This window comes from Gavialis gangeticus, unplaced genomic scaffold (genome assembly GCF_001723915.1).
Source record: "Gavialis gangeticus isolate Ggan-Ray unplaced genomic scaffold, GavGan_comp1, whole genome shotgun sequence".
NCBI lineage: Eukaryota > Metazoa > Chordata > Crocodylia > Gavialidae > Gavialis > Gavialis gangeticus.
This window is the reverse complement of record NW_017729006.1, coordinates 48470121-48481701: the sequence shown is the minus strand read 5'-3', so window position 1 is coordinate 48481701 and position 11581 is coordinate 48470121. Positions and strand designations below refer to the sequence as shown.

The 11581-nt window shown below is 48.2% G+C and overlaps 1 protein-coding gene across 2 annotated transcripts in view; it reads right to left on the bottom strand.

Moving 5' to 3' along the window:
- ELP2 (elongator acetyltransferase complex subunit 2) overlaps window positions 1–11581 on the bottom strand; it is a 98324-nt gene that overhangs the window by 17531 nt on the left and 69212 nt on the right. For both annotated transcript variants that reach the window (XM_019509190.1, XM_019509191.1), the window contains 3 exons: window positions 9772–9841; window positions 1524–1619; window positions 1118–1175 (listed from right to left, as the gene is read on the bottom strand). In XM_019509190.1, coding sequence (XP_019364735.1) covers window positions 1118–1175; window positions 1524–1619; window positions 9772–9841 — 224 coding nt within the window. The remainder of the gene's footprint in view (window positions 1–1117; window positions 1176–1523; window positions 1620–9771; window positions 9842–11581) is intronic.

The window sequence follows — 11581 nt, the reverse complement described above, 5'->3', positions numbered from 1 at the left end:
ATACCCCCCCCCCCCCCCCCATATTAGGGCTGTCAATTAATCTGCGTTAAGGTGCATGATTAACACAAATACCAATTAATGCATTCATTTTTTTAAATGCGCTAAATTGCACACTTGTTTTAGAGCCTGTGCCTAGGCTGCCCTGTGGCACCTCTTCGCTGCTGTTACCACCACCTCTGGGCCACTCAGCAGTGCAGTTCTGGCACTGAAGAGGAGCCACAGGGCAGCCCAGACACAGGTTCTGGGCAGCTGCAGCAGGAAGGACCCAGCAACAGAGAGGGGAAGGGGCCACTTTTCCCCCACACCCAGCAACAGCTTCAGACTGGCGCCACCACCTGCTTCCCCACCACCTGTGTGCTGCTGCTGTGGCCACCTAGGGTAAGTGCCATACCCTGCCCACCCTCTTCTACCTCCCTCCCTCAGCCGAGGTCACCCCCAGCTGCAGCACTGTAGCCCCCATAGAAGCTGAACTCCGGGAGCTTTGTGTGGGCTGAATTTTGGGGTGAAGGGAAACAGCAGGGATGGGGGGCTGTGGATTGGGACTGAGGGGTACCAGCATAGCCTGGGGGGTCAAGGGACCGTGGGCTCAGGAGTGCAGGGCACTGATAGTGCCAGGGGGCTGCAGATCAGGAGTGATGGGCAGCAGCGGAAATGGGCGGCTGTAGGTTGGGAGCGAGCAGCACTGGCAGAGCCTGTGGGGATAAAGGACTGTTGATCAGATGTGAGAGGCACTGGCAGGGCCAGGGGTCTGTGGGTACTGTACAATTTGTATTCTGTGTTGTAAATGACATCAATTTATTTGAAAATGTAGGAAGAAAATCCAAAAATTTGTATAAAAATGGGATTTTATTATTGTTCAATGGTGCAATTAAAATTGCAGTTAAGCTCAGCTATGTTTAACCTTGTGATTAACTGTGATTATTTTTAATCATTTGACAGCCCCAATACATACATATACACATATATAAATATAAATGAAATATCAACTAGCAGAAAAAATAGAAAAAAAGTTATAATGGGTACTTTGCAGCATTGTGTATAAGACTAAAAAATTGAATTACAAAGGTTTCCAAGACATCCTGTAAGATTTCTGTAATCATATAACAAAACAACTTACAGCTTTTGAACTTCAGGCCATAATGTATTCTGCAACAAGTGATCTTCTGTGGGAGGTTCTACAAGATATATTTATATAATTTGTTTGGTTTAGTTATGAATTTTCTGGCCAGCTAAGCTCTTTCAACATTATACTCTAACTCAGTGGTTTTCAACCTGTGGTATTTTTGGAAATAGTCTACGGACAACTGGGGGTCCAGAGACTATATCTAAGGAGTCCACAAAAGATAATTTTGATCAATCAAAAGTATGGGAATACTCACACTTACAATTCAAAAGGGTCCACACCTCAATTTGAAACTTCCAAGGGGCTTTGCACCTCCATTCTAAATGTTTTAGGGGTTCACAAATGAAAAAAGGCTGAAAACCACTGTTCTCATTCAAAATATAATCTTTAAACTTCATACCTGTAAGGATCAAGGGTTGAAAGTAAATCTCAAGATACTGATCAGAAATGCTATTAAATTTTTCCTTGTCCTCAGCTGGTTGAGCTGCTATGTCTCCTATTCAAAACAGGAATTTAATTCAGTGAGTGAGAGCATACTTGACAATAAGAAACTGCCACTTGGAGAACCTTGCAGTTTTAGAACAGAAATTAGATGAAATTTTCTCTATTTCCAAAAATATGGTAATAAGGGAGTTGCGACCTAGTCGTTAACTATAAAACACAAATATACATTTAATATGCATCTAGGAAAAGAGGGCAAGGGAAATGGATCAATCAAACGAACAGGATGAAATGGAAAACTTGTTACCCAGTTACTGCCATTTGTGGACTGACCTTCCCCTAAGTCTGAGACAACTGGACATTCACTTTCCAAAATCTTGGGTACTTTTCAGCCATTAATCTCTAGGAGCTGGCCTAATCTCTAGCTGCTTCTCTCCTTGAGCCACAGGCATATGGAATATTTTGAAAGATACTCGGTACCTAAATAATCAGTCTGAGTTTCAGCACCGCTAATAACCATTACTTTTCGTTGACTTCAGTAGCAGCTGGCAAGTGCTCAACACAACTTTAGGCATCTACATTCAAATTACTAAGTCAGGCAAAATTCAACATGACCCTGAAAGAGCTATTGGGGCAAGCTACCCACAGATCTCATCTCAGGCAAAGCCGATTTCAGAAGTCAGCCTCAAAGGAAGTTTTCATTTCTTGATTCTGAATATTTTGCCTCCCTTCCTTAACATCAGCAGCACTTATCTGTTCTGAGACCTACTGTATGTGGAACACCTTCATGATGAATGATGCCTCTGTGAGTAAAAAAAGGTTAAACTTACAGGGATTAACAAATATTGATAATGTTGCCAGAAGACCAGCTGAGTGTTACAGAATTCTTTTATACCTCCTGTTGTCCTCTCCACTCAAAATATTGCTGTAAAATATGCCAAGTTCCTTCCGATCTCATCTACAATTAATTTTATTTACATATGAAAATGTTTCAATGTACAGAACCACTTATTCCACCTAACTATGAAAGGACTGGTTGCTCTCATGGCCAAATTTGAAATACAAAAGAAAATAAAGATATTTTCCTGAACTAAATCAATTCTACAAAGGTATACTTTAGTTGCTTTTATTACATCCAACCTGTGCTACCAAGATCACTATCTTTCATTTGCCAATTTTTTGAGCATCTTGGGGGGGGCGGGGAATAATTAATTATGGCTTATGAATTCATTTTTTACACAAAGAACTACCTTGCCCTAACAGATACTGTCATCTCATGTCAGATAATCTGGAAAGGATGCTTGCTCAAATTATATTGACCAAGAAGCAGATCTTATGAGCAGACTCCCAGCAGAAATAGGCTTAACACAGAGCCTCAGTACCATCCGTGATCTATCAGAAACTAAGTATTTAAACACAAATGGGAGATAATATTTTAGCTCCAAACTTATGCTTTTCTGAGAGAAATCCAAAAGAGCTGTGTAACAGGGAACCAGAAGGCTCCTGTTACATTAAAAGGAAAGTGTAGTAGGCTAAGCTGAATCAGGGAGGACTTGCAGCTAGGAAACAAGCTACAAGCTAATGCAGGAGTGGGCAAAATATGGCCCGTGGGCCAGATCCAGCCCACCAGGCCATTCTATCCGGCCCACAGGGCCCCTAAAAAATTTAGAAAATTAATATTTATCTGCCCCAGCTACCCATCAAAAATGACAGAAGCCAGGGCCAGTAGGACCCAGGGGAAGTCACGGTAGGACCCTGAACAGCAAGGCCCACCCAGCCCCGGGCCTAGCCCCATGCCCCCAGCCAGAAGCCCCTGCCTAGCAGAGGCTTCTTGCCTGGGATCATTGGGCTGCTCCTGCCTTCCTGTGCTGAAGCAGGAAATTCAGGTAAAAAGGGAGGGGCGGGGGAGACCACGGGCAATCACCCTAGTCCTTGGGGCCAGATCCTGCTGAGTCCCACAGCCCAGCCATGCGGCCAGAAGCCGCATGGCACAAAGCAGCCAGCTGGCGTACAGGAAAGTGGGAAAGTGGTGGCGGGGGCAGGTGGAAGCAAGCGGGCATGTGGGAGCGTGGGGCCTACGCCGGTGTCCTGGGGCCAGCACCAGCAAGGTCCAGAACATGGTGGCAGGAACACGGCGCGTGGGCTGGCAGGGTTCTATGGAGCTGGACTGGGCTGCGCCAGCAGGGAGAAGGGAGCTGGCCCGGTTCCATAGAGCCCCTGCCAGCCAGGACCCCACTTTCCTGTTGCCCCGCTCTGGGCCCTGGGACACCAGCGCAAGCTCCATGCTCCCACTCAGCTGTCACTGGCTCCCATGCACCCGCTCACTTCCAGTCTCCTTCACCTCAGCATTACAGGCAGGGACCAGCACGTGCAGTCCCAGCCCCACGCACCCTGCACTCGCCCATCTGGGCTGAGCAGCAGTGGCAGGGGACAAACTGCTCAGCATGGGGGAAAGTGACCCTTCCCTCTCCCCATGGCTAACAGTTCCTGGTGCAGCCACCCAGAGCCCATGTGGTGCTGTCCTGTGTCTCTGCCGCCTCTGGGCTGCCCCACGGGGCAGTGGTGGCAGCGCAGAGCAGGCACAGGCAGCCCCGTATGCGCTCTGAGTGGCTGCACCAGGAAGCACTGACAGCTGGTGGGGGAGGGGCCATTTTTACCCCCACGCTGAGCAGCAATTTGTCTTGCACCACCGTTGCTCAGCATGGGCCCTGTGCCAGCTCCGGGCTTGCCCATCAGAGCTGAGCAGCAGCAGCAGCAGGGTAGAAACTGCTTCTTGGAATGAGGCAAAGCACCCCTCCACCACCACCGCCAAGCAGTTTTTGGTGTATCTGCCCTAGGCTGCGATGTGCCTCCTTCACTGCTGCTTGTGAGCTGCTCTGCAGCTGCTCCACAGAGTCACTGCTGCCACACTGGGCAGCCCAGAGGCAGTGGTGAAGGAGCCGCACCGCAGCCTAGCATGGCACAGGCTCCAGGCAGCCACATCAAAAACTGCCTAGCAGTGGCGAGGGGGGGGGAATTTTGCTGCATGCAGCTGGGCAATGCAGAGCAGGTGTGGAGCTCACTGGGGCTGCATGCTGTTGGCAGTCGTGGCGAGGTGCCACAGGGTGCGTGGGCTCCAGGCTGTTGCAGGGTGGGGGCGGGTGCTGACCAGCTCAGGGGGGCACACACAGGAGGCTCCCATGCACACCCCACATACCCTCAAACCCTTCCTGCAAACCCCACAGCCACACCCTGCCCCCACGCACCCCACAAATACCGTACCCCCACACACACATCCCCACAATCCCTCCATACACAATCACCCACAGCTCCCCACAAACCGCACACTCACCCACCCAACACCCCTGCACACCCCACACAATATACAATAGTAAGACTGCATTTTGAGCTAGTACGCAATCACTTCTACCACATACAACACAAACACACACAAATCAGGACAGTTTTTTAAATTACATTAAAATATATTATTATGGGTGTTTGATTTTTAGTATATCATTTGGTTTTTTTCCCCTAAGATAGCAAACCCTCCTCCTCAAAGGAGTACTTCCAGAGACAAGGGGAGGGACTTCTGGTGGCAAAGGTCAGAGGTGGGACTTCCAGTCCCAAAATTGTGATGGGGGTGGAGGGAAGTACCTGTTAAGAGGCAGGGCTACTCATGAGGCTCTCAACAGCTTGTCAAAATTCGGTAAGCAGCCCTCCACCCCAAAAAATTGCCCACCCCTGCGCTAACTGGCTGCCAGCAAACAGACTATGAGTCACATGTAGAAGCAAACCCTGGGAAGGTAACTCGCCTAGGGAATGGAGGTAGAACAGTAAAATGTGCCAAACACAGGCAGGGAGGCAGCTCAGAAGCAACAGACTGCAGACAGCTAGAGTCCTAGCAGGGAGAGAAGGTGGATCATCAGCAGGGATCCAGGTTTTCTGTTTGCCATAAAGAAATGCAGATTTGCTCCTTTTAAGGAGAAAAATGCAGATTTTAAAAGGAGAACAAATACAGGAAACAGCAGGTTTCCCCTTGCAGGCTGCCAGAGTTCCAGCCTGCAAAGGGCTGAAGGGAGTGGGAGTCTGGTGATCAGGCAGGGGGCACCATGTGTACATGTGCACTCACACATGCACATGGCAGCCAGGCAGTGTGGACAACAGTTTCTTGTAGGCAAGTCTTGGGGGTGGGGGGGCAGATTGAGGCCCCCATGGTGAGGGAGGGAATGGAGCAGGGCTGGGTGCACTGCCAAGCCAGGATGGTGTAGCGGGCCCATGGCCAGGGTGGAAATGTGTGACCATGGGGCTCAGCTGGTAGAGTGGGGCAGAGCTACAGGGGGCTCATCCACAGGGTGGCGGAGGCAGGGGCTCTGCACCATTGTGCACACTCCTGGAGAGGGAGACATGGGGAGCACATGACCCCCACAGATTTGCGTGCACGGTGGAGATGGATGCGAGCTGCCTGCTGCAGGCTCAGGGCTTCCCATCCTGCTGCCTTCCCCCCAGTGCCTCCACAGCCCAGCAAGTGGGGACTGGTGCAGGAGGACACAGAATGGGGCAGGGAGGCTTGGTGTTGCTGCTGAGAGCCCCATGCAAGCCACGCCACCATGACAAAGCACCCCTTGCCCGCGCAGCAGCAACAGGGGCACAACTCTGCACCGCTGCTACCGGGTGGGCAGGGGGCACCTTGCCATGGCGGCATGACTGATGTAGGGCTCCTGCTGGAAGCAGAAGCAACGAGCCTCTCTACCCACACATGCCAGGTCCCACCTACTAAGCCATGGAGGCCACTGGGAAGAGGGCAGAAGGGTGAGGAGCCCCAAGTCCACAGCAGGAACCCTGCATCTCCCCTGCTCCCCCTCCAACCCCAACAGGCTCTGGTCCAGCTGTCATCCACAGGGGGAGGGGACAGATGGGAGCAGGGAAAGCCAGATTCCACACTCTGCTCCAGCTGCGGCAGCTACTACCTCCTGTGGGCTTGGGCACTGTTGAGGGCGGGCAGGAAGCTACTGACCCTGGCCCTGGTCCCATAGCCGTGGCAGCTCGGGGCTCCCTCCAGCAGGGCTGGAGGGGTCAGGGAGCTGTGGATCATGAATGAGGGGCACCAGCAGAGTGGGGGGCTGGGGATGGGAAGTGAGAGGCACCTGAGGGGTGGATGGCTGCAGGTCAGGAGCAAGGGACAACAGTAGGGCTGGGGGATGGGGGCTGTGACTTGGGAATGAGAGGCAGGGACCAGGGGCTGTGGGTCAGGAGTGAAGGGCACTGGCAGGACCAGGGGGCTATGGGCTGGTAGTAAGGGGCACTAGCAGGGCTAGTGGGGGCTGTGGCTTGGGAATGAGGGGCAACAGCATAGAGAGGGGCAGGGCACCAGCATATCAGGGCTGCTCAGCATCACAAAGCAGCAAGGGGGACATCCACAGCTGGACCTGCATCCCGGCAAGCAAAGGGAGCAGGGGGAGCTCTGATTTGCTATTATAACAAAACCAAAATCAAATGCCAAAATATGTATGTATTTAGAATGTATTTTTTTGTCATGATTGACTGAGGCATTAATAGGATTCCAAACTGCTTTAAAATTGTCAATATATCAATAAAACCTTGTGGTCAACTAATACCTAAATATATAGTGGTGTTTTCATTTTAGTTCCAGAAAAACATGGATTTTGGGGGTTTTCATCAGAGAATTTTGGATTTTTATCAGAGAATTTGCAATTTTTTAAATAGAGAAAACCAAAATCTCTGGTCATCAGGCACATGACCAGATGGAGTTAGTCTTAGGATACTCAAATACTTAGGTGCCTGAGTTCAGACAGGCAATATGGCCCCTCTAGCTACAAAGTGAAGAGCTCTTCCCATGGAAAGCTGCAGTAGGAGGCTCTGCTGACACCTGGATACCAGTAAGGCACTGAATGCTTGCTGAAATGGGGACAGAACCAAGGAGACAGCAGAAGCTTGTTAGACAGTTGGCTTGGGGTTTTGTTAGAGCCAGAGTGCTTAGGTTTTTGTCTGAATTTTGACAAGCAGTTTGGGTTTGGGACTACTGGGGAGGTGGAAGTCCCAGCCATGCCTGATGGGAACGTAACTGCCTTGAGCCAAGCAACAGGTGGGGGTCAAATAGTGAGATTAGAAGAGAAGGGACACAGACCCAGTGCCTGAGCAGAGTGCGAACCAGGATCATGAGCCCACAGCCTGAAAAGGGCAGAACAAGTGCCCAAGAGGCGCGAAAACCAGTCAGGGACCCGTAGCCCAGCAGGGGCAAGATCAGCCCAAGAAGGCAGAGGCCAGGGGCCCAGCTTCCCAGAAAGGCAAATTCTGGGGCCAGGGAAACAAAGCGAGAGACAGGCCAGAGGCCCAGAGATACTATCAACTGGCAGGGCTGAAACCAAGAGGGCCCTAATCAATGGGCCAGGGCTGAAGGATTACAAGCAGAGAAAAGGGAGGCTGAAGCTGAAAAGGCTTCAAGGGGGACCTCTCTACAAGGGACAAAACAATAGCAAGTAAAATCTGAGAGAAATGGGAGCATCTGTAGGGAAGGTTGAAGGCTGTGACTAGTCCATAAAGCAACGGGTGCCCTGGGGGCAGCAAGTATAAGCCAAGAAAGCCCATCTGATGCAAGAGAGATACACTGAGATCAGCAGGATCTACTAACAGAAAGACAAAACTAGGCTCACCCTAGTACGCTTGGGCAGTTTCCCATTCTAAGATCAACCCAGCACATGAAGGCATGGCTGGCGAAGACAAAAGGATGAGACCCTTACAGCTAGAACAGCACAGGACTCTGGTCACTAGGGACATTACAGGTATCGCTGCAGCTGTAAATTGTTACAAGCTGGAATACCTGCATTCCTTAGACTTATATTTCTACACTCACACCAGCTGAAGCATTTTGTCCAAGTCTTGGTTAGGCCATAAAGCCAGCATGAAGTTTCAAGAGTAAGACTGTGAAGTAGTAACTAATCTGGCTTAAAAACTGCATCCCCATAGCCAAGCTGTTAATATCAAGTAACTTGGATTGGTATGCAGAAGCAGACTACCAGATATATTACCAACCAGTGTAAGAGTTCTACTTAGTCCTTCAAAATCTGTCAAAAGTGGTTCTTTTCTCCTGTCTAGGGGTATTTTAGAAAGATACCCTCACTGGTAGGCATTGCTTATGTTTATGTTTCTAGGGGAAAAAAAACAAACTACATTTACCTTGAACAGTGTTAACTTAGTGGCCTTTAGTTATAAAGCTCTGTAGAATTTCAAGGACAGTTGACTAAATAGGAGATTTACAGTTCTCCCCAGTGACCTCTCTACCAAAAGGAAGGGAGGATTTCCTTTAGAGTCTTAGCCTACTCTAGGGTCTTGAGACAATACACCTTGCTTATCCATTATATAATTAGAAACAGTGCCTAGAAGCACTCTAACCATGACTTTGTACAGACATTCAGTTTCTCCTGGGGGAGTCACTGCTTCCCCAGGAGAAACCACAAATGCACACATGTTCAGGCTCTCTCCCAAAGAAACTGACCACTCCAGCAGAAAAATAACCTGGGAACAGTGATCCACTTCCAGATTTTCTCCTGGAAGAGCAAATACCTATACATGCTGTGGCTTCTCTTAGAAGAGAACATAATCCTCAAACACCTTCCTTCCCTTCCCTCTACCCTTTCCCCTCCTCTCCCCCTCTCCCCCAAAACAATGTGTTACTTGCTGGACTGTGCTTCTCTTTTCATAATCCCCACACTGTGCTGCAGAGAAACACAGGCTGACTGACTGGCCATTCTCATGAGCCCCAAGTACAAACTGATATGCCTCCAAAATTTGCAGGAAAAGAAGGCCCAAATGTCTCAGACTAGGAGACAGAGATCACAGCCCAAAAAGAGATGCTCTCTCCAATCATCTATTTAAGGAGCTCCTCACCACTTTTACTCTTGCAGAAGGCAAGGTAGAGGTGTACCTTATAGAATAACTGAAGCAGAAATGCATAAGCTTTTTTGAGCCACAGCTCACTTCGTTAGATACTCTTGGGAAGTTCTGAAATAATATGGCAGTAGGCACAAATAAAACAGCCTAACTAAAATGGAGAAATGCTCAATACCCAATGCTAGTTTCAGGTGATCTTCAGGTTTAGTCAACCATCTTGATTAAGTGAACAGAACATACATTGATAGGATAATGACTGAAATATGTTTCCAGAAATTTTTCCAGAAAGTATCCTCATTATTTCACATAAGCCTTACCCTGAAAGATGGCTTTATTGGACAAACCCAAAGCTGGTACAGTTGCACCTTCTGGAAGGTCAGTGGCTTGCTAGATTAAAAAAAAAAAAAAACCATATATATTATTTTAACACACACACAATTTGTCATGTAGAAATCAGTTTACAAAGCAAATACTTTTTAAAAAAGGGACAGATGACTAACAGGCTTCACTGGAGAGGAATGAAGAGGGGTCACACTGTAGCAGATACCTCTGGCTCACCCAGAATGCCTCTAGGGAAGCACAGACTAAAGCAGCTGCTCTGCCAGACTCTAAAAGCCTTGCCAGGCCTCAGGCCCTCCTCTCAAAGCATATTTAGTCAAGTCTGCTCAATTCAACAGGTTTGCTGTGAGGCATGTACCCTCAGTCCTGGTAGGGCAGAAATTCCAATGTAATATCACCACAGAAAAGTTATTTAACACAGAATATTGCAATTTCCAAGATGGCAAGAGCTGAAAACAATTTTGAGTTCTGGAAGCAAGGAAAGATTGTGGGGCCTGGAAAGCAGTGAGGACATCTGATTTTTTGGTAGCCTCTGGTACATAAAAGACTGATTTGCTGTGGATACCTGGTAGTTTCCAAGAAAAAGATGATACTCTTCTGAAAATACTCAGCTGGTAGGCAGTTTCTGTCAGATATGTAACATGGGAGGGAAAGTAAAAAGCTAGAAGGGGAATGTCAGACTGGAGAACTTCTGGGGGAAAGGTATGAGTGGTCTCTGTACCTGATCAGTAAATTAATCCCTAGCAGATCTGTGAAAAATCACAAAGAAAATAATTTTGCAGGATTAAGTTATTAGCTGTGGTGACAACACCTTAATCATTTGTACGTTTGTAGTGAATCAAGCAACATGAGGAAGTCAATACACAAATGTCAGCGTAAGACCTCATGCGAATAGGATTTTTTTCAGCATAACCTCAAGTGTAAATTTAAGCCAATATAGTAATACTGGGTAAAACTTCCTGCATGTACACTTTTAGTTCAGTATGACTAAAAATGTGATTGAATATGTGACTGCACATGATGTGATATGATGTGATTGCAGAGCCTCTGGCCATCATCTTTGAAAATTCAGGGAGATCGTGGGGGCTCCCAGACAAGTGGAAAAGGGCAAATATAGAGCCCATCTTTAAGAATGGGAAGGAGGATCCAGGGAACTACAGCCTCACCTCAGTCCCTGGAAAAATCATGGAGTAGGTCCTCAAGGAATCCATTTCTAAGCACTTGGAAGAGAAGAATGGGATTAGGAACAGTTAGCATGGATTCATCAAGGGCAAGTCATGCCTGACTAACCTGACTGCCTTCTACGATGTGATGACTAGCTGTATGGAGTTTCCCACAACATTCTTGCAAGCAAGCTAAAGAAGTACAGGTTGGATGAATGGACTGTAAGATGAATAGAAAACTGGCTGGATTGTCAGGCTGAGGGTAGTCGTCTATGGTCTGATGTCTAGCTGGCAGCCAATACCAAGTGGAGTACACCAGGGGTCAGTCCTGGTGCCGTGTTGTTCAATGTATTCATCAACAACCTGAAAGATGGCACAGACTGCACCCTCAGCAAGTTTACAGATGACTCCAAGCTGTGGGGAGTAACAGATAGGCTGGAGGGTAGGGCTAGGATTCAGAGAGCTAAACAAATTGGAGGATTAGACCAAAAGAAATCTCATGAAGTTCAATGAGGATAAGTACAAAGTCCTGCACTTAAGATGGAACAATCCCATGCACCAGTACAGGCTGGGGACCAACTAGCTAAGCAACAGCTCTGTAGAAAAAAGCACCTGTGGGTACAGT